Here is a 22,996-nt window from a genome sequence, read left to right as displayed (position 1 = left end):
TTGAATAAAGTGGCTATCTCAGAATTTTGATTCGATGACTTTGGGAAAAAATGAGCGTGGGAGGGGGCCTAGGTGCCCTCCAATTTTTTTGGCCACTTAAAAAGGGTACTAGAACTTTTCATTTCCGTTCAAATGAGCCTTCTCGCAAAATTCTAGGAAAACTGGGTCGATACGATCACCCCTGAAAAAAAAAGAAAAAAAGAAGAAAAAAAATTAACACGCATTCGTGATTTGTCTTCTGGCAAAAAATACGAAATTCCACATTTTTGTAGATAGGAGCTTAAAACTAGTACAGTAGGGTTTTCTGATACGCTGAATCTGATGGTGTGATTTTTGTTAAGATTCTATGACTTTTAAGGGGTGTTTCCCCCTATTTTCTAAAATATAGCAAATTTTCTCAGGCTTGTAACTTTTGATGGGTAAAACTAAAATTGATGAAACTTATATATTTAAGATCAGCATTAAAATGCAATTCTTTTAATGTAACTATTGGTATCAAAATTCTGGCCTTTAGAGTTTTGGTTACTATTGAGCCGGGTTGCTCCTTACTACAGTTCGTTACCACGAACTATTTGATATATACATGTTTTTTTCTATTGTTTTTTAGCGTAAGGACGGCTTAGTAGAAATCTTTACCAAAATTATTGTTTCGTCCTTTCTTTTTTTTCACTGGTTGAAACAAAACTTTGTAGTGACTCTTAAATACGTCTTTCTTCATTATTTTGTCGGAAGAAGTAATTTGAACCCTGTCTCTTGGAACTCCGTGGACCATGTGCCCCTGGATGCATATTTCAGTGCAATGAAGTATTATAGGGTACCTGGGAGAAAAAACGGAACAGGTGGGGGCTGGTACTCCTCTAATCATTTTTAATGGTAAAAAAAACTCGGAAAATTTCAAGTTTGGATGGAATGAGATCTCTTCCAAATTTTTACTATTATTCGTTCAATGTGAAGCGGCTAGGAAACAAATTAAATTAAAAAGTAAATAGGACGCAAAGCGCTATTTGCTTGCTCAATGGTACTGTGTTGATTCAGAGTTTTATCAAACAGTTCGCAATAACGAACTGTAAGTAAGGAGAGATGTGGCTCAATAGTAACCGAAACTCCAAGAAACAGAACCTTAATAACAATGGATACATCAAAAGAATCAACTTTTGATGTTTATTCAAAATATATAACATTCATCAAGTTTAATGTTGCCCGTCAAAAATTAAGAGCCTGATAAAACTTGCCCAATCTTTGAAAAATAGGGGAAACACGCTCAAAACATCTAATGATCTTAATGAAAATCAGACCATCAGATTCAACATATCTGAAAACCTTATTGTAGAGGTTTCAGGCTCCCATTTGTAAAATTGCTAGAAAAAAGATCACGTGTGCGGATTTATTTGTTTGCTTGTTTGTTTTTCCCAGGGCTGAACTCATCAAACCAGTGATCCCAGAAGATCGGGAGAAAGCTCACTTGATCGAAAATAAAAAGTTCTAGTGCCCTTTTCAAGTAACCAAAAATATTAGAGGGTAGCTAGCCTCCCTTCAACTCCCTTTTTCCCGAAGTCACACAGCCAAAATTTTGCTATGATCATTTTGTTCAGCATAGTCTAAAGGTCTAATAACTCTGTTTTTGAGGGTGACTTGACACCCCACAGCCCCGAGGGAAGGTCTCCAAACTATGAACTTTGCCCATTGTTTACATTAAATAAAAATATACTTTTTTCAATTGAAAGTAAGAAGCAACATTAAAACTTATAACGAACATAACTTATTACGTATATGAGGGAGGCTGCCCCTTCCTCAACACCTCTTGCTTTGCGCTATAGTTTTTTTTTAGTACTTATAATAAGTCGTCTTATTGTTCTAATTAAACTAACCTTGTGTTTCAGGAATCGTTCTTAAGGAATTGGGACAAAATTAAAAAATTTCCTATGGTATGATCCTTATACTTATAGGGGGTGTTTCTCCCTTTTTAAAAAATCAGGCAAATTTTATCAGGCTTAGCCTTTGATGGATAAAACTAAACTTAATGCAACTGGTATATTTGGGTACTTATGCATTATAGCAACCCCACTCAAGAAATGAGCCAAAATATGATGAAAATATAATAGTTTATTAACAAAATTATGGAAACTACGGAAGAAAATTATGGACAACAGACAAACAAGTTTTTTTCACACATCGAAATTGTTGAATGGGGTCGCTGTAATACATAAGTACCTATATTTAGAATGATCATAATCAGCCAATTCCTTTGATATGTCTATTAGTATCAAAATTCTTTTTTTTTCGATTGCTATTGAGCCGGGTCGCTGCTTACTTACAGTTTATTACCACGAATTGTTTGATATAGTATCGGCTATTGGGAAGCATACATATATTTTTAGGGAGAGGGTGGCTCTCGGCGGAGAGTGGGGATTATGTGGGAGGATCTTTTCATGGAGAAATTGTCTTGAGCGAAGGGAATTTTCGATGGAGTGGCAGCTGGATTTCCCGGTATTATTTTAAAAACGATTATAAATTAAATAGAAATCCAGCAATTTTTTTCAACTGAAAGTAAGGAGCAACATTAAAACCTAAAACAAGCAAAAGTTATTCCGTATATGATGAAGTTGGCCCCTCCTCGATACTTCGTTCCTTACGCTAAAGCTTTTTGGTAGAACTTTAAAAAAAGCCTATTATTTTAATTAAGTTGCGTTTCAGGAGCAATTCTTAAATGATTGGAACAAAAATTCAAACTTTAGCGCAAAGATCGGGAGGCACTGAAGAGGGGTAACCCCCTCATATAAGTAACAATTTCTGTTCGTTCCAATTTTCAATGCTGCTCCTTACTCTATTGTTTTTTATTTAATTATTGAGAACCTCGAGGACGATTGCTAAGATTGCATATGCCCCCTCCACTGAAAAAACGATAGCACATAGAATACAACTATTTTGTGCATCATCCATTTTGTGCATCAAACATTTTCTCCAAATATTCTAGTGTATTATACAACCTATTTCTTTTTATCAAAATTAGTACATGTTCTGAAACTGGCATGCGTCGCGTTTTCATTTTATTTTTATTTCTCACGAATGTTTTAAAATCTCACGGACGTAATGAGGTCAAGATTGGTTGTAAGCGGCCGAATCTTGTCACTGGCAAAGCGTCTAGACTTAATAAGGACCTAGACAAGTTGTAATCAAAGTTTTGTGCCAAAACACTTTCGGTTCCAGATCCTTCTCTTTGGAAAAGAAGGTGAGGTGAGGGATGTCGATCCCCACATCACCCTTGTACTGACCTAGCACTCCACCCTCTCAGCTAAGATATCCTATGGTATAATTCTAACATAAGAATAATATGACAAGATTTAATCATAATGTAATACACATAGAATACTACACTATACCAATCCCTCCAAAGGCTCATTGGCCTGTAAAGTAAGGGTGGAGGCATACGGGTCAATAGTTTAGAGAAAAATAGCCAGTTACTTACAAAGAGAATATTTATATATATATATATATATATATATATATATATATATATATATATATATATATATATATATATATATATATATATATATATATATATATATATATATATATATATATATATATATATATATATATATGTATATATATATGTATATATATATATATATATATATATATATATATATATATATATATATATATATATATATATATATATATATATATATATATATATATATATATATATATATATATATATATAGATATGTTCCAACAATAAAACAATGGCCTGTAAAGGAGGGTGAGGACACATAAGACACACAAACTATTTAAATACTAGCTCGCAAAAACGAGAGAAAGAGAGGGGGCAGGGAAGGAGAGAGAGACAGAAAAGAAATGGAAAGGATTTTAACTATTTATAAGAATTTATTCTCGTTACTTTACCGGCTCCAAGGAGAATTATTTGGAAGGCAAATTATATTTTAGTCAATACGATATCATATCTTAGTTCCATGTGGTATTGCCATACCTAAAACTTGATCAAACAGTTTGTGGTGACGAACTGTAATTAAGGAGCGACCCGGCGCAATAGTAACCAAAAGTCTAAAAAAACGGAATTTTGATATCAATAGACATGTCAAGAGAATTGGATTATTATGCTGATTTTCAAAAAGATCGTGGTACGAACTGTAGTAAGGAGCGACCCGGCTCAATAGTAACCAAAACTCTAAAAAATGGAATTTTGATACCAATAGCTGCATCAAAAGAATCGCATTTTAATGCTGATTTTAAATAAATAAGTTTCATCAAGTTTAGTCATACCCATCAAAAGTTACGAGCCTGAGAAAATTTGCCTTATTTTAGACAACAGGGGGGAACACCCCCTAAAAGTCATAGAATCTAAACGAAAATCACACCATCAGATTCAGCGTATCAGAGAACCCTGTTGTAGAAGTTTCAAGCTCCGATCTACAAAAATGTGGAATTTTGTATTTTTTGCCAGAAGGCAGATCAAGGATGCGTTGTTTTTTTTCCCCCAAGGGATGATCGTATCGATCCAGTGGTCCTAGAATGTTCCGAGAGGTCTCATTCTAACGGAAATGAAAAGTTCTAGTGCCCTTTTTAAGTGACTGAAAAATTGGAGGGCACCTAGGCCCCCTCCCACGCTTATTATTTTCCCAAAGTCAACGGATCAAAATTCTGAGATAGCCATTTTATTCAGTGTAGTCGAAAAACCTTATAACTATGTCTTTGGGGACCAATTACTCCCCCACAGTCCCCGTGGGAGGGGCTACAAGTTACAAACTTTGACCAGTACTTACATATAGTAATGGTTATTGGGAAATGTACAGGCGTTTTCAGGGGGATTTTTTGTTTGGGAGGAGGGGTTGAGAAAAGGGGAATGTGTTGGGGGATATGTTTGGGGAACTTTCCATCGAGGAATTTGTCACGGGAAAGAAAACTTCCATGAAGGGAGCGCAGGACTTTCTAGCATTATTTAAACACAATGAAAAAAAATATGAAAAAGTTTTTTCAACTGGAAGTAAGGAGCAGCATTAAAACTTAAATGAACAGAAATTATTACGCATATGAGGGGCTCACCTCCTCCTAATACTTCGCTCTTTACGCTAAAGTATTTTTAGTAATTTCAACTATTTATTCTACGGCTTTTGTGATTCAGGGGTCATTCTTAATGAATTGGGACACAATTTAAGCTTTAGTGTAAAGAGCAAGGTACTGACGAGGGGTGAACCCCCTCATATATGTAATAAAAACGTGAGAATACAAAAATTCGTTACGTAAGCTAATTTATAAGTTACGTATATCTTTTACTAACAAAAACATTCGCAAAAAATTAAAAGTTATAGTTTCCTTTTAAGTTAAAAAATCGGAGGGCAACTAGGCTTCCTCCCCCACTCCTTTTTTCTCAAAATCACTCGATCAAAACTATGAGAAAGCCATTTAGCCAAAAAAAAAAAAAAATCAAATTTGGCTTTAATAACTCCTCTGCGGAGAGCCAAAATCAAAACATGCATTGATTCAAAAACGTTCGGAAATTAAATAAAAAAACAAGTTTTTTTTAACTGAAAGTAAGGAGCGACATTAAAACTTAAAACGAACAGAAAGTACTTCGTATATGAAAGGGGCTGCTTCCTCATCAACGTCCTGCTTTTTACGCTAAAGTTTTTTACTGTTTTAAAAAGTAGACTTGAGAGAAAGAGCCAAATTTTAGCGTAAAGAGCGGGGCGTTGATGAGGAAGCAGCCCCTTTCATATATGAAGTAATTTCTGTTCGTTTTAAGTTCGTTAAGTTTAGTCTTACCGATTAAAGGCTGTGAGCCTGAGAATATTTGCCTGATTTTGGAAAAAAGGGAGAAAAGCCCCCTAAAAGTCATAGAATCTTAATGAAAATTATAACACGAAATTCAGCATATAGGAAAACCTTACTGTATAGGCTTCAAGCTCCTATCTGCAAAAATATGGAATTTTGTATTTTTTGATAGAAGAAAAATCACGGATGCGTGTTAATTTATTTTTTTCCAGGGGTAATCGTATCGATCCAGTGGTCCTAGAATATCATGAAAGGGCTTATTAAAATGGAAATTAAAAGTTTTAGTCCAATTTTAAGTGACCTAAATGATAGGAGTGAAACCTGGCCCCCTCCCTCGCCCCTTTTTCCCAAAGATGTCCGATCAAAATTTTGAGCTAGCCATTTTTCTCATTATAGTTGGAAGGCCCAATAACTATGCCTCTGGATATAACATGAACCCCCCCCCACCCACACAGCCCCAAGGGAAAGCTCTTTAAGTCATAAAATTTGCCCATTGTTTACACATAGCATTTGTTATTGTGAAGTATGTATACATTTACCGGTGGGAGAGGCGAATTTTCTTTTTTTTTCAAGGATGAACATTCCATAGGGAGGGAAGATTCCCAGGGGTGAGCTTGTCAGGGGAAATCATGCATTGGGGAATTTGCCAGAACTCCTATACAAAATTGTTTTTACATGTCTTTCTTTCTCTTTCCCGTCTCAATTTTACTCGTGTAGCATACCTGCTAGGAAAACACCGAAAAGTATTTCGACAAAATTAGTAATTGAGCAATTTTGCTATCTTGGGAGTTCCCTGTGGTGATAACCGCTTTGATTAACACGCTTTTCGATAAAGAAAAACAAATTTCATTGTATTGTCAATTAAATTTCACAATCACACAGCGGATTCTTGAAAGCTCTCGATGGTCACTACGCTTCTGGGAGAATTTGCAAACTGGCCGTTTCTCAATGTGGTGGTTAGCCGACGGTGAGGTTCGCAAAATGATTTTAAGGTAGTGCTTTGTCTTAAGTCTTTGTTTTATACTGCTTGTCTGGAAAAACTTTCCTGGTCACTACATGTAATTTAGCTGAGAAACCTTGTGAGCATGCTTTTTTGGTTTTAGCAAAGAACACATCCTGCGAAAGCGTACGACCAGAATAAAGAGGAATGGACCTTACTAGCCCTAGGAAGCTAAATCTAGTGCCGGACAGTCACTTGGGGACCGGGCGCTGAAAGCTCCATTCCAAGTTAGGTGAAGGGTAGCCGCTCTAGGTTTAAGTCTCAAAGGTCATCTTTGATTTCACCAGAGAAAAAGATAAAAAATTTGAAATATGATTCTGGTACACAAATATTCATTTTGTTTCCGAATCGATAAAGCATACAGAATCACTGATCTTTACAAAATCCAAGAAAAGTCATTTCGGAATTACCACTCTCCAGCTAAGAAAAATCCCTTCGGTGGAAGCTGAAACATGGAAAAAAGAGGGAATCACAGTTAAGGATAAAATATACTTTTCAAAGAGGTTATTTTTTTTAAAGATTTACTAGGGTCTCAAACGGTTGAGTCACATGGGTGATGATACAAAAGGTAAAACGATTTGTTTACTGTCTTAAGTATTTTCTAATTTGTGTACGTTTACCATGGAAGGGTGTTAGATTTTATCTTTTAGAAGACCTAATATTTACTATAAATGAACCTACCCCCCAGAATTTGAATGTTTCATATTTCTTCGGCAAATTTAATCCAAGTGCTGTGCATTTAATCCAAGTAGTTTCGCTAAAAACGAGATTTGGTTGCAATATATGTAACAACAAAATCTACTATTCATACTGATTCTTAATATGTAAAATGGATGAATTTAAAAGTTGCTTATTAAAATATATTAACACAGGGAATTTGTGTAATTTTAGAAATAGGAACGAAAATCTCCCAGAAATGGTGCGACCTTGATGGAAATTATACGATGAAATTCAATATGTATGAGTGCCCTAAAGGCATCACTTACAAAATGTGAAATTCCTCATTTCGAGTTCGAGGAAATTCGTCAAGAGTCTTAATTTTGGAGAAAAATATTTATGTGAGTGACGTCATTTTTATATACATCAGTTGAAGATACATCAAATTGAAGATTTTCATGTATAAGTTTATATTAAATTGTTTAAAGAAAAAACTGGTAATAAAAAAAAATATTTGCACATATTTTGAGAAAGAATTACAACGATTCCAAAACCTTAAAAAAGAAAACCAAAAGTTTGAATCTTAGTAGAAACCGTTGTTAGAAGTCGAACTTCCTGTAATAATCAAATATCTTTGAATATTCAGTATCAAAAGACAATAAATTGCGCAAAGAGCAAAAAACTGGTAATTGCAAAAATATCTGTTTATATTTTAACAAGGGATTACAAAAATTCAGCAACCTTGAAAAAGAAAATCAAAAGTCTGAAGCTTAGTAGAAATCTTTGTTAGAAAAACATCATTGCCGAATTTATTTTCTTATAAGTATAAGTAATGTCATTTTAAGATATGAAAAAAGTTGAAAATTTTTTTATGTTCAGTTCAGAAGCACTAAAGTAATTATGTAAACTGCGTCTGATTTACGGTGCCTGAATAATAATTTTAGTGTTTTAATTCAAACTAGAAAAATACCTGAAAATTTTAAAATTAGTTTTTGTTTGTTTGATAAAACCAACTCGCCACTTGATTAAGCTTGCAGGTTTGAACGCAATCAGTTATATAATGTCAGTAGGAAGGCTCAGAAAACGAAAATTTGTAACTATTACAAATGATGATCCTCTATTTTGGCAAGGGATTACAACAATACAGAAACCTTAAAAAAGAAAGCCAAACGTTTCAAACTTAGTACATGTCGTTGTTAGAAATCGGACTAGCTTCAATAATCAAATATTTTGAAATACATTAAATTGCGTAAAGAGCAAAAAGCTGGTAATTTCAAAAATACTTGTATATATTTTAACAAGGTTACAACAATTTAAGGTTTTAAAAAACCTTAAAAAAGAAGACCGTTTTTAAGGCAACCAGTTACATAATGTCAGTAGGAAGGCCAAAAGGTCATCAATACCTACCACACCTATCTTAAAAAAAAAAAAAAACAAAGGTTCGGCGATATGTATTTCATAATGACGAAAGACAAGCCGAGGCAAAACGAACTAAAAACATTGAAAATGAAGACGATGATTACTAGGTTTTGGATTTCGACATGGATAAGATCATCAATGCCTACCTTAACTTTGAAAATCAAAAACCTGGACTAGATAAATTGTTGGAAGAAAAAGAAATTTCTATCCAACCACCTGAACAATTAAAAGAAACAGAGGTTCGACGATATACCTTTAATCAAACAGTTCGTGGTAACAAACTGTAGTAAGGAGCGACCCGGCTCAATAGTAACCGAAACTCTAAAAAATGGAATTTTGATACCAATAGTTACATCAAAAGAATCGCATTTTAATTCTGATTTTAAATATATAAGTTTCATCAAGATCAGTTATACCCATCAAAAGTTAAGAGCCTGAGAAAATTTGCCTCATTTTAGAAAATAGGAGGAAACACCCCCTAAAAGTCATACAATCTTAACGAAAATCACACCATCAGATTCAGTGTATCAGAGAACCTTGTTGTAGAAGTTTCAAGCTCCTATCTACAAAATTTCGGAATTTCCGAAATTTCAAAATTTCGTGGAATTTCGCATTTTTTGCCAGAAGACAGATCACGGATGCGTGTTTATTAGTTTTTTTTTTTTTTTTTTTTGTTTTTTTTTTTTTTTTTTCCCAGGGGTGATCGTATCGACTGAGTGGCCCTAGAATGTAGTGATATGGCTCATTCTAATGGAAATTAAAAGTTCTAATGTCCTTTTTAAGTGACCAAAAAAATTGGAGGGCACCTAGGCCCCCTCCCACGCTCATTGTTTCCCGAAAATCGCCGGATCAAAATCTGAGATAGCCATTTTATTCACCAGAGTCGAAAAACGTATTAACTATGTCTTTGGGAATGACTTACTCCCCCGCAGTCCCCGTGGGAGGGGCTGCAAGTTACAAACTTCGACTAGTGTTTACATATAGTAATGGTTATTGGGAAGTGTACAGACGTTTTCACAGGGATTTTTTTTTGGTTTAGGGGGAGAGTTGAGGGGAGGGTTACGTGGGAGGATATTTTCATGAAGAAACTTCTCATGGGGGAAGAGAATTTCAATGAAGGGGGCGCAGGATTTTCTAGTATTATTTGAAAAAAAAAACAATGAAAAAATAAATATGAAAAGTTTTTCCTACTGAAAATAAGGAGCAGCATTAAAACAAAACGAACAAAAATTATTACATATATGAGGGGTTTACCTCCTGGTTATACCTCACTCTTTACGCTACAATATTTTTAGTGATTTCAACTATTTATTCTACGGCCTTTGTGAGAGTCAAACTTTAGCGTAAAGAGCGGGGCGTTTACCTGGGATACTTATACTTTGTTCTGGAAAGCAAATACTTTAAAATGAGGCATTTCCCTCGAAGCATTGCTGTACAAAAGTAAAATTTTGACTTGAAGGGTTGTGTTTGGGGGGTGGTAGCCCTACTCACGTTTAGGGCAACCCTAGGTATGCTATTAAAACGGGTAGAAACTAAATTAAAAAAAAAACAAGTTACAAACCCAAAACAAGCAGACATTGTTCTGGACATAAACTCCTGCATTATTTTTAACTCCTGCACTCTTTAAAATATAGTATCACTTTCTCTCCCAATTGAGTGTGAACGACTGTTCAAACAAAAGCCGCTTCGCTGGAGCAGGAAGTATTTTTTATTTCTTAAAAAAAAAATCTTATCAGCAGTATTTTTGATTTGGGACTATAAACTTTAGCGTAAATAGCCAGGGGCTGAAGAAGAAGCCCCCCTCCTTCTTCAGTCCCCTAATTGGAAAAATTGATACTCTTATTAAGTTGTAATGTCGCTCTTTACTTTCATTGAAAAAAAAATTTAGCATGGTCGAAAGACGGTATTTATGTCAATAGAGAGTGGATCGTACGCTTTACTGTTAACAAAATTTGAACCAAACCACAAATTCCTTATTCTGTCGACAACTTATATGAAAGGAATAACGGTTTAGTTTTCTTACAATCCTATAATCCTGCGTAATTATCGGATAAAATCTTTCTAAGTCCAGTATATAAGAGAAAACAACATTTAAATATGTATTTATACCCAAGCACACAGTTGGTATGTATTATAAATAAGAAACAAAAATTACAGATGTATTCATGGTCAGAACAAACTATTTTGTAGTGTTTTGACATAAATAGTCGTGACATAGCCTATGTCAAATTCGCATGTGTGATCCTGACACATAGTCAACTTAAATATACGTCAAATGTTTATCACATTTGTATCACATACTGTCAATCATGTCAAAAAATTATGCACAAGTTGAGATATAGTCTCTTCCCATAATTTGTGGATAAGTAGATGTTTAAACAAAACGGAATAAATATACAAAACTATTTGAAAGAACAGAAAGAAAGAAGAAAAGACATAGATATCATTGGCCTCCTAATTTATAGACCAGATTAATTTTTTCCTTCTTTTAGCATGCGCAAAAATACTGAGACGCGAAAAGAGCGTTTTTTTTTATTGCCCTCATCTTGTCCAACTATTTGTCTCAAATTTCAAAAACTTCTATGAATCTAATTTGAGACAAGCTTTAAACATTTTACAAGACATAATCTGATTCTGGACGAAATATAGATGACACAAAAAACTGTCTTAAATTTCACATTTAAGATGAAAAGGAACAAAAAGAAAAAATGTAATAGCATTAGGCTGATGCACTGCGATTTCTCCTTTCTTCATATGAATTCTTCCAGTCCTAGTTTTCAACTGAAAAGCAGGAATAAATGGGAATTAAACTGATAAGGAGTCTTTTATAGAAAAGACAAAATAGATTTACTTTGCTTGAAGTATTATAGCAACTTTAAGTTGACTTCGCTGGCAATTATATTGTGGAATGTTCAACCTTAAGTTCAGCATTCATGCAAAATAGTCGTTGTTACACACGTCTACTTCACATGTCAGTTGAATCCCGGGTAGAACCCCTTCTTTGGTTTTGTTAATATTTTGCTTTTGTGGCAGGAAATACAGAGATGTGCAGAAGATGGCAGAGAAGGAGGGGTGGGGTGGTTGCTGGTGGTGAAGATTATCCTGGTTAGGTGCCTTTCATTACAAAAACAAAACAGATTTACATTGCTAGGACAATCTGAAGTGTTACATCAACCTTAAGTTGACTTCGCTGACAAAAAAGTTAAGTTAGCGACATTTCTGGTTAGTCTCTTCGCCATTGATTGAATACCGTAATTACAGTCCCTCAAAACTTGGTTTTGTCCAAAGAAGAGGTTTTTTTTGATAAATAAAATAAAATGGTGGCACGTTCCTTAGAGTCAGTCTTAAAATACACCGTGTTCTTAAAAAAAGTTTTCACTTATTTCGAGGCATCCAGCCAATAATAAAATGCATCATGTATGAAAGCTAATGCTATATTACTTTGCCCCAAAATATTAAAACTGGGTCAATCTACATTATTATTTCAAAACTCTAACAATTCTTTAAGCTTCAAGCTAAAGCAAAGTTACTTCGCCTTAGCACACAACTCTTATCAATTATTTCATATTTATTTAACGGTAAAAACAATTTAAAGTGGATCTCCGAGGTTTGAAGCCAATGCTATTTTCCTATAGCAGTGAAATGCGTATTAACAACAGACACGAGCAGATTCTTTGATGAAAAAATTACTGTGGCTTCATTGAAAGCTTTGACATGAATAGGCCGAACAAATTTGCATTTTTTTTTCTTTAGAGCTTCATAAAAAATTAATTAGTGGGGACACCTCTAATTTTTAAAAGTAGCAATAAAATTACTTTTAGAAGACGTAGAGAATTGTAAAGTAGCCTCTCGATTTGCCACAAGATTTCAAAATTTTTGGCCGTGAATTTTTTTTTTATTATCATCAGTTTCCGTTAAAATTTGCCATTTAAGATATTCTTCTTTTACTGTTTAAAAGGGTTGTACTAATTATATAGCATTGATTTTTGTGTCGTTTTGTAGATCTTATACCGACAAATAATTCCAAAGATTTTTAAGTTTGTAGTTATAACAGATGATTTTTAGCAATAATTCTTAGTATTCAAGATTTCCTCCTTTCTCATTGGCTTAATCACTCCTTGAGGGGTTTGCCAGAATATCATTAAGAATGTTGACATCTCCTTAGCATTAAGACCAGATTTAAAAGGAAGTTGAAAACAGGGATAATTGGCAACAACACATTGAGGCAATATCATTTTAACAGCATACGAATTGGAATTTGTTAGGTTACAAAGCAGATAACAGTTTGGCTTTACAAGTAAAGAAACACCGATTGTAGGCCTATAAAATGTATGAACATTATTTTTAAAAAGAATATTATTCTTAAAAACACATAATTTTAAACATTATTGGCCTTTAAAAGTAAAGAAACACCAAATGTAGACCTATAAAATGTATGAACATTATTTTTAAAAAAGAACATTATTCTTAAAAACACATTATTTTAAACATTATTGGCCTTTCAAAGTAAAGAAACACTAATTGTAGGCCTATAAAATGTATGAAAATTATTTTTAAAAAGAACATTATTCTTAAAAACACATTACTTTAAACATTATTGGCCTTTAAAAGTAAAGACACATCGATTGTAGGCCTATAAAATGTATGAATATTATTTTTAAAAAGAACGTTATTCTTTAAAACACATTATTTTAGACATTATTGGCTCTTAAAAGTAAAGAAGCGCCGATTGTAGGCCTATAAAATATACGAACATTATTTTTTTAAATCTAAAGTTGTAGGATATTCGTCCATTTTAGTTTCACGGGATCTCATTTTATTCCTAATAGTGCCGTATCTTAGAATATTTTGGTTTTTCACCATAATCTCATATAGTTGATAATTTATAGGCTCGTTCATAAATGACTGATTACCCCGGTTTGGAACCGGGGTAATCATATACTTTGCTTTACGGAGTAATGCATATACTTATTAAATTAATGTCATTTAAAGTGATATGTTCCTGAAGGTACATAATAAACATTAGGCACCCTTGCCCTGGGGTCATAAATACAGGTAAGGGAGGAAGGAAACCCCTTAGGGGTATTTAATAAATTTTTGAAACTACTTATATTTATATACTATTCATCAAAAACAAGAGCTAAGAGCTCATATGGCACTTGTGACAAGGTCAAGAAGAGCCAAAAGCCAAGAGCTCATATGATATGAGCTCTAGCAAAATTCTAAGAATCAATAGATTGCTTTAAAAGGAAAATCAGAGGCTTAATGCTGGTCGGGATTTAAAATAAGAGCTTTGAGATACTTCTAAATATCAGAATTCATTAAAATCCGATCGCCCACTCGTAAGTTAAAAATACCTCAATTTTTCAAATTTTTCCTCTCCCTTCAGCCCTCCAGATGGTCGAGTCGGGGAAAATAACTGTAACAAGTCAATTAGTGCAGCTCCCTGACATGCCTACCAATTTTTATCGTCCTAGCACGTCCAGAAGCACTAAACTCACCAAAGCACTGAACCACACCACCTAACTCCCCCAAAGAAAACGGATCCAGTACGGTTACGTCAATTACGTATCTACGCTGTTTATAAGCGTTTTCCAAGATTTCCAGTTTCCCCTCCAATTCTCCCCCCAATGTCAAAAGATCTGGTCGGGATTTGAAAGAAGGGCTCTGAGACCTGAGTTTCTTCTAATTATAAAATTTTATTAAGGGCTGGTCACCCATTCTTAAGTTAAAAACACCTCAATTTTTCTAATTTTTCCAGATTTAAAAACTTCTAGCTCCCTCAAAGAGAACGGATCCGTACCAGTAATGCCGCCCCCCCCCTAATGACACTGAATCTGGTAGGGATTTAAAATGAGAGATCTGAGTTTCGAGGTCCTTCTAAATATGAAATTTCATAAAGGTACGATCACTCTTTCATAAGTTAAAATACCAAATTTTTTCTACTTTTTAGAACTAAACCCTCCCTCCTCAAATCCCCCAAAGAGAGCAGATCTGTTCCGGTTATGTCAATCCCGTTTCTAGGACTTGTGCTTAGTTTTACCACCAAGTTTCATCCCGACCCCTGTACTCAAAGCATTTTCCAAGATTTTAGGTCCCCCCCCCAACTTCCCCTTCACCGGATCCGGTCGGGATTCAAAATAAGAGCTCTGAGACGTGATATCCTTCCAAATATCAAATTTCCATAAGATCCAATCTCTCCTTCGTCAGTTGAAAATACCTTATTTTTTCAATTTTTCAGAATTAACCATCCTCCTCCCAACTCCCCCGAAGAGAGCAGATCCGTTCCAGTTATGTCAATCTCATATCTAGGACTTACGATTATTTTTACCACCAGGTTTCATCCCGATCCCTCCACTCTAAGCGTTTTCCATGATTTTAGGTTCCCCCTCCCATCTTCCCCCCAATGTCACCGGATCCGGTCGGAATTTAAAATAAGAGCTATGAGACACGATATCCTTCCAAACATCAAATTTCATTGGTGTCTGATGACTCTTTCCTAAGTTAAAAATGCCTCATTTTTTCTATTTTTTCAGAATTAAACCCCCCCCCCCCAACTCCCCCGAAGAGAGCGTATCCGTTCTGGTTATGTCAATCGCGTATCTAGGACTTATGCTTACTTTTCCCATCAGGTTTCATCCTGATCCCTCGACTCTAAGCGTTTTCCAAGATTTTAGGTCCCCCCCTCAATTCCCCCAATGTCACCGGATCCAGTTGGGATTTGAAATAAGAGCTCTGAGACGCAACTTTTTTCCAAACATCAAATTTCGTTAAGATCCCGTCACCCTTTCGTAAGTTAAAAATATTTCATTTTTCTATTAACCGAAAATTTTCTTAAATATTACCAGCCCCCGAAAAAATATTATTTTTCCGAATTAACCAGCCCCCGCTCCCCCCCCCCCCCCAGATGGTCAGATCGGGAAAATGACTATTTCCAATTTAATCTGGTCCGCTCCCTGATACGCCTGCCAAATTTAGCTGTCCTAGCTTACCTGGAAGTGCCTAAAATAGCAACTAAATCTCAACGTAAGTAGAGTTTATTTATCAGCATGGTTTGGACTTCGACAGAATGCTGAAATTTCTCAAATAGAATTTACTTACTAATATTTATATGCTATTCACCAACACTAATAGTTAACCTATAATAGTATACTATTCAAACAACCCTAATAGGTTAAGGTTAACAATACTGCTACTAATACATTATTACCCCTAAACAATCTCTATACTATTCGCATGTCAATGCTCTTCACATGTCAATGGAAAATCCACTTTCAATATTCACTTTCAGTGTCGGACCAAGTAATTTTCTCACATCCACTGTCTTCTGGCTCCAAAGTCCGTTTCATTCCGCAATTTGCTGCAGCCCGGGCTAAGGCAGGCTCTCTAAGTGGCATGTTCCTAATCAATCGCGAGTCTAATATCTCCGGAAGTAAACAATCGCTATGTCTTGCTATGTCTATCACCGACTAATTGCGACACAAACCTTTTACTAATAAACTGTCAAACTAGCGTCATTGCGCCGGGTTGTGGTTTAAATTGTTACGTACCCCTTTGTATGAGCACAAATTTTCCAACCCTAAAATATGTCAGAAACAAATAAAAAGGTAAAACAATCAGAACAGGCATGAACTCTAAGCTACTAAAGATAAACAAGCTCTAAGATTATTGCTCACGAGTGACTCTTTGTGACGGAGGAGTAATTCAGTACAACAAAAATTTAAAGCCCGATAGCGCCTAGACTGCAAACTTCACCGTCCAAAACTTCTTGATTAACACCTCCTTGGCCGTAGACCCTTCTTCGAAATTTCTAGCGAATGCAAATGCACGTTAGTGCGAAAGGTAGGCGGGGCTTAGAAGCGGTAGATGACTCTGAAAACACATTCACTCTGTCTCCTTACCTCATGTGTTCCAAGGATATTGGAGGACAAACAAGGGAAATACGATTCAGAAAGTAGCAATAACCAGTTCTATAGGTACAAGGTACTTGCCTCGATAATTTCAAGCCCATCAGACAAAGAAAAATGCCTGTCAACTTTGTTGCTGAAAAGTTGACAGTGGGGAGTTGGTCTTGGAGAATCCAAGCCACTTATTACTCCGGGTAATACAGATAATATTCTTGCAGTGAAGGGGGAAGTGTGTTCAAGGGGTCAAGGGTTCATGATGTGCCTGAAATCATATATACTGAAAATCTTAGGTAATCAAATAAAACAAGGTACAACACACCCACTTTATAGTTGGAGGTGACAGGGTTGAAGGGTACCAAAGGGAATACTTTCCAGATTTGATTCCCCAATCACAAGGATTGAAAATACTCGCATGATTTCTCTTCTAAAAAAATGTAACATGTCCAACGTTCTGCAAACATGTTGTCATTGTAAGGGGCAACCAGGAACGTTTAAAGTGCCTAAGGACACAGTTTGTGCCACCATCGATACTATTTGAAAATCGTTGCTTGGTTTAACTTCAGGCAGGGTGCAACATGTCTCTTTTGTGCTAAAGAGCTGGTGAGGAGAGGAGCAGGGGAGTAGCCATCGAGCCACTCTGTTCGTTGTATGCTTTCAATTTAAATAAGAGTTGACATGCCTTTATTGCTACTAAATAGCTGAAATTGGCAGGGGAAGAGAGTTCTGGAGGGGCCACATACACTATGGTCCTCCAGTTGTAAATATTAAAAATCATTATGCGATTCTACTTCAAAAAGGTGGAAAATGCCTACCTTTTAAATAAAAAAAAATGGCAGTGGGAGGAATAAGACGGCATTAGAAGGACTTTCGCTCCTTTGGCTGTCAAATTAAATGAATTGAAAATCCTTGCGTAATTTCAGTTCAAACAAGGTCCAATATTTCAACAAGATAACTTCGAAGACCACACTGCCTTTCCATGACGAAAGTAAAACAGTTCAAAATAGGGATGATACCTTTTTATTGACAGTGATTAGATATAAAATTATTTAACTGGATATTTCGAACACATATACAGTGTTCATCATCAGCAGTAAAACTCTTTTACTGCTGATGATGAACACTGTATATGTGTTCGAAATATCCAGTTAAATAATTTTATATCTAATCACTGTCAATAAAAAGGTATCATCCCTATTTTGAACTGTTTTACTTTCGTCATTTCAACAAGAAATTTGTGACTTCCGGAGGGGGGGGGGGGAAATGTTGGAGGGGTCAGGGGCCTACTATTTACCTTCAATAATATAGATTGAGAGTTCATCCATTATTCTACTTCAAACAAGATTCAGAAAGTCTACCTTTCAGCAAAGAAAAGAAAACAGTTTGGAGAGGGCTAACTGAAAATTAGCCCATGATTTTAGATCGAACGAGGTGCTGCATGGGTATCTTTTTACTAAAATTGCAGTGTAGTGTGTGAGGGAAAGGGGTAATGGGTCTTAGAGATGTTAATGGCCCATTCCGGTCCTCTTGTCACAGATATTAAAAATCCTTTCAAAATTTCGCTTCGAACAAAGTGCAACATGTCTGCCTTTTTGCAATAAAGTTAGCAGAAGGATGGGCGTGGGTGGTGAGGAAAGTGCCAATGGTTCACTTTTAGTCTTCTATCATACAAATTGAAAATACTTACCTGATGCCATTTTTTAGGGTACATCCCACTTAGCTTTTCGCCAATGAACTGGGACGGACGGGACGTTGTGAGGACGCTGACAGAGGGTCTATTGGCCAATTTTTTTCTTTCTGCCTCTATATATAACAAGTAAGGTCTCAACTCATTTGTAGGAAGATTCGTTTTCCTTTTTTAGTTTACCATAGTAAAGAAGTTACCATCCCTAAGAAATATTCAAAGTGTGCGGCTTTTGAACAATTTGTGTCTAAAGAAACTAGTGTTTAACAAAGAGAGAACGATTAAAGTTTAAATGACAAATATAATACCATTCATTTAACTTAGTCCCGAGTAAAGAAAATAAAATAAAAAACTCAACAGAATAACGAACAGAAATGATTTGTAAAAGTAGGTGACATCATTTTCGGAACCAGCCAAAAATACTCATTCTAGTGGATCTCAAATTTTTTCGACTTATTGTCTAAAAAATTATTCTGGCGATAGAACTATTGCCAAAATTTTTTGGCAACTTCCTACTTTTGAAATAATTGCCAAAACCGTCTGCTAAACTGCTCTCAAAACGATGATCAATAGGGGAATGTCGATCAAGAGGAACAAAGTAAGGTTCATTATATAATATGCTCCCTTTGAGGACAGTTTGGGAATCCTTTCAGACGATTATCTTAGAAGTGTGAAAAATGAAAGATACGATCTTTAAGCATAACAGCGATGATGATTGAGATGAACATAGGTAGATTTACTAATAGATATAGAAATGGGGTAGTAACATTGATAAATGTGTATTATGGGTCAGAAATCAGATTGAATAAAAGAAATATACCATTTGTTTGTATATTCAATGCCCTTTTGAAACATAATAACTGTTGCCCTTACAATTACGCCCACCCTCCTTCAATGAAGCCAGGTATAGCTCCAAGCTAAACACACAATTTAGCTTTTTTGCTCCATTTGGGATCTTTGGGACATAATTTCAACAGCAGTGAGTGATTATTATATTTTCGTAAAGTGCATTGAATGAACGCTCTAATGGTATATAATATGAAAAAAACTTCGTTTTCTTAAAGAGTTAAAGAGGCTGCGTCCCAAAGTCGAACCTTAAAACGTACAGGAATTAGGAGAGGCAGTAGGGGGGCTGCCGCCCCCCAAACCCCCCGCTTTTAAAGACTCTTTTGTCCAGGTTTTTTGTTGTACACCAACAAACCCCCAGCTCTTAGCTTGTGTGCTCTGTGTCTGGGAAACAGTTTCAATAATTATGTTAAAATGTAAATGGAGTGGTCAACTTCATTGTTACTAATTACTAGTTTCGGCGCAATGGTTCTCCTGTCCTCTTGTGTTTAACATTTTTCGAAGTTATTTCATTATTCATTCATTTCAATTTTTTTTTAATTAAAAGAGGGCCTTTCCGAAGCCAAGGGGGGCGGTAGCCCCCCACAACAAAAAACCTGTACAAAAGAGTCTTTAAAAGTGGGGGTTTGGGGGGCAGCAGCCCCCCAACTGCCTCTCCTAACTCCTGTACGTTTTAAGGTTCGACTTTGGGACGCAGTCTCTTTAACTCTTTAAGAAAACGTTTAGACTTGAACCCTTGAACCCTTAAAACTTTAAGACTTGAACCCTTGACCTTAGGATTAAAAGTCCCACGCTCTACCGACTGAGCTAACCGGGCATGTTTGAAGTCGAAATACGTGCATGTGTATAAATATAACTTTTAAATAACTTTTAAGAATTTCAAAAATTAACATGGGCTCTTATGGGGAAATGGGTTTTTCTAAGCTAGAAAATTGGGGGGTTAAGATTTTCCGACGAAACTTTCCAGGGCAATTACTCGGAGAATTCCGCGTCGAATGAGTCTTCGTACACCCAGATCCGATGTCGGCTGTGACCTGTAGGCGTGGCGAAAAAAAGAATATGAACATTAAGTGGCTATGCGTGGTTTCTGGAAAACAGGGAAGGAGTTATCGGATCGAGCTGAAATTTCGCGGATAAGCTCCTGGGCCCTAGGGGACCTTAACTTGTGAATTTCAGCCCGATCAAACAACGTTAAAGGGTGGGGGGGGGGTGTGGTTGTTGGTTCGAAACTTTCGGCCAGATTTTCCCCATGAAGGAAAAGTCGGAGGGGGATGAAATTTTGCAGGTATCTTAGTTGGAGCTTGGGCTACGAAATGCATCCCTCCCCATCCCTCTGCGACCACTGGAACCGAAGATCGCTTAACATTGTCGTGGTTCGCCTCTTTAAAGGGGCACGAGTGTGCCTCCTTGATAATACTACAAATCATTGCAGGCTTCTGTGTCAAATTAACATATAAAGGCAACATCAACATCGTGGTAACAAACTGTAAGTAAGAACTCATTCTAATAGTAACCAAAACTCTAACAAAGGAAATTTTTAATAATAATATATACACACAAAAATCGGCATTTATAATTATCCCAAGTATAGAAAATTCATTAAGTTTAAAGCTGCTCATCAAAAATACTCGAGCTTGAGTAAAGTATATTTGAGGCTCATTTAAAATTTGCCGCAAAAAGTGGGGGAATGAGGAAGGAGTACTCCCTTCCCCTCATATGTGTAATACTTTCTACTCGTTTAAATGCTACTATTTATTTCAAATTAAAATTACTTTTTATTTGTTACGATTAAAATTATGTAGATAACTTACCTCTCACATTGTCTAAGGGTCCACGAAGCAATAATCCATAGAGATACCATAAAAACTAGCAATACAGTGCCGGGACAGATGGTCATAAGTGTTTTTAAGACAAAACGGGTATTGAAATTTATTCGATTCAGGGCACCAATACTCCTAGAAAAATTCGAAATTAAACTTAGAATTAAAATTTAAAAGTTAAAAGATTTAAATAAAAATGGCTACATTTTTTTTTCTTTTATTGCGATTATTTAGCCAGTGTCGATTATGCTAACGCGGTTTTGTTTACAAGGCAGTTTTTCTTTCTTTATTTAAATCTAGACACTACTTCTTGCATAAAAAAATTAAGTAATAGACGTATATTAGCGATTAACGGTGGGGAGCTGAGTTCACTGTATGAATTAGGGCAAATATCTTGCTGCTGCTTTCAGTGGGTACTGAAGGTGTAAACTAAATTCACAAATCTTAGCTCATACAAATTATAAATATTTGGATAAACAATGAAAAAACTAGTTTTGTTTCACTATTTTTTTGTAAAATGCTCCTGTCGAAATAATGAGGATTGCCCTAAATAGAATTAGCACTGGTATTCGGCGAAGGCAATATTTGAAAGTCAGAAACTGGATAATATGAAATAGGCCTGTTTACTCTACCTTGCCGAGAACTCTGGTCTAAGTTAATAAGTAGCTTTATTTGGCTAACTCGTTCCAGCGGACCAAAATGTGCATCATCCAGAACAAAGGTTCCGAAACTTTTTTTGGTACTCGTGTATTATTCAGAACACACTCAATAAGTGAAATTAGGTTCTTTCGTGAAACAAACTACAATGCAGGTACATTTTATGAAAAAATCTGGTTTTATAGCCACAAAGACAAAACTCTCATTAGTTACTACGCATAGTGATAGAAGATGCTGTCTGAACATGGATTTTTAAATGAAGATTTGGAATTTGCCAAAGACTGAAAAAGAGGCAATTATATTTTTTCCAGGATAAGGGGTTGTTGCCCACAAGAAAACAGTTCGTCAATGGATACAACATGACTTTATACGACTTTATACGACTATTTCTGCGTCCTGGGTACATAATTCTAAGTTGTAATTTTACAATTTTCCTAATAAAGTTTTATATTTTCATCATATTTTGTTTTATTTCATTAGCTATATCAAAAGTTTGTGCTATATATTTGCACATTAGGGGGGTGGGGGGGGTATGGGGTACATTATATCAAACACCTAACTTAACCCAACCTAACCGCTTCCATATGTAAAATATTTAATTAAAATTGCGACGAAGACCACACTGCCTTTCCATAGCAAACAAATACAAAGTACAGACAATAGGGAAAATCTTTTCAAGACAGTGGAAATTAGTTCTGTGGATATTTCGGCCCTATGTCCAAGGGTCGTCTTCAGCACAATACAAGAATAAGAGAGAAACTATATATATATATATATATATATATATATATATATATATATATATATATATATATATATATATATATATATATATATATATATATATATATATATATATATATATATATATATATATATATATATATATATATATATATATATATATATATATATATATATATATATATGAACTTACATCAAATTGTGAGAATTAAAACTAAATAATTAAAAACAATTTTTAAAACTTTTTTTTTAAAATAGCCTTAGCATCCTTACTTCAACGAAGTTCAACCAGGACTGTCGAAAAGAATGAAATGAGAATATAAGCTCATTCAAACTAAAGAGAACAAAATGATTAGATGCAATGTCTTAAAGCTAATCTTGCTTGTTTAGCAGCCTGTCTCAAGGCCGACAAGCCTTTATATTATTTCTTTTTTAAAGAAATAATAATATTTCTTTGAACAGGGAC

The 22,996-nt window shown here is 35.2% G+C and overlaps 1 protein-coding gene across 3 annotated transcripts in view; it reads right to left on the bottom strand.

The window, feature by feature from the left end:
* Positions 1–22,996, bottom strand: part of LOC136031274 (small conductance calcium-activated potassium channel protein 2-like) — a 294,910-nt gene that overhangs the window by 62,521 nt on the left and 209,393 nt on the right. For all 3 annotated transcript variants that reach the window (XM_065710711.1, XM_065710709.1, XM_065710712.1), the window contains one exon: positions 21,121–21,264. In XM_065710711.1, coding sequence (XP_065566783.1) covers positions 21,121–21,264 — 144 coding nt within the window. The remainder of the gene's footprint in view (positions 1–21,120; positions 21,265–22,996) is intronic.

This window comes from Artemia franciscana, chromosome 9 (assembly GCF_032884065.1).
Source record: "Artemia franciscana chromosome 9, ASM3288406v1, whole genome shotgun sequence".
In the NCBI taxonomy this organism is placed as follows: domain Eukaryota; kingdom Metazoa; phylum Arthropoda; class Branchiopoda; order Anostraca; family Artemiidae; genus Artemia; species Artemia franciscana.
The sequence above is the reverse complement of the archived record's forward strand: the minus strand, read 5'-3'. Positions and strand labels throughout refer to the sequence as shown.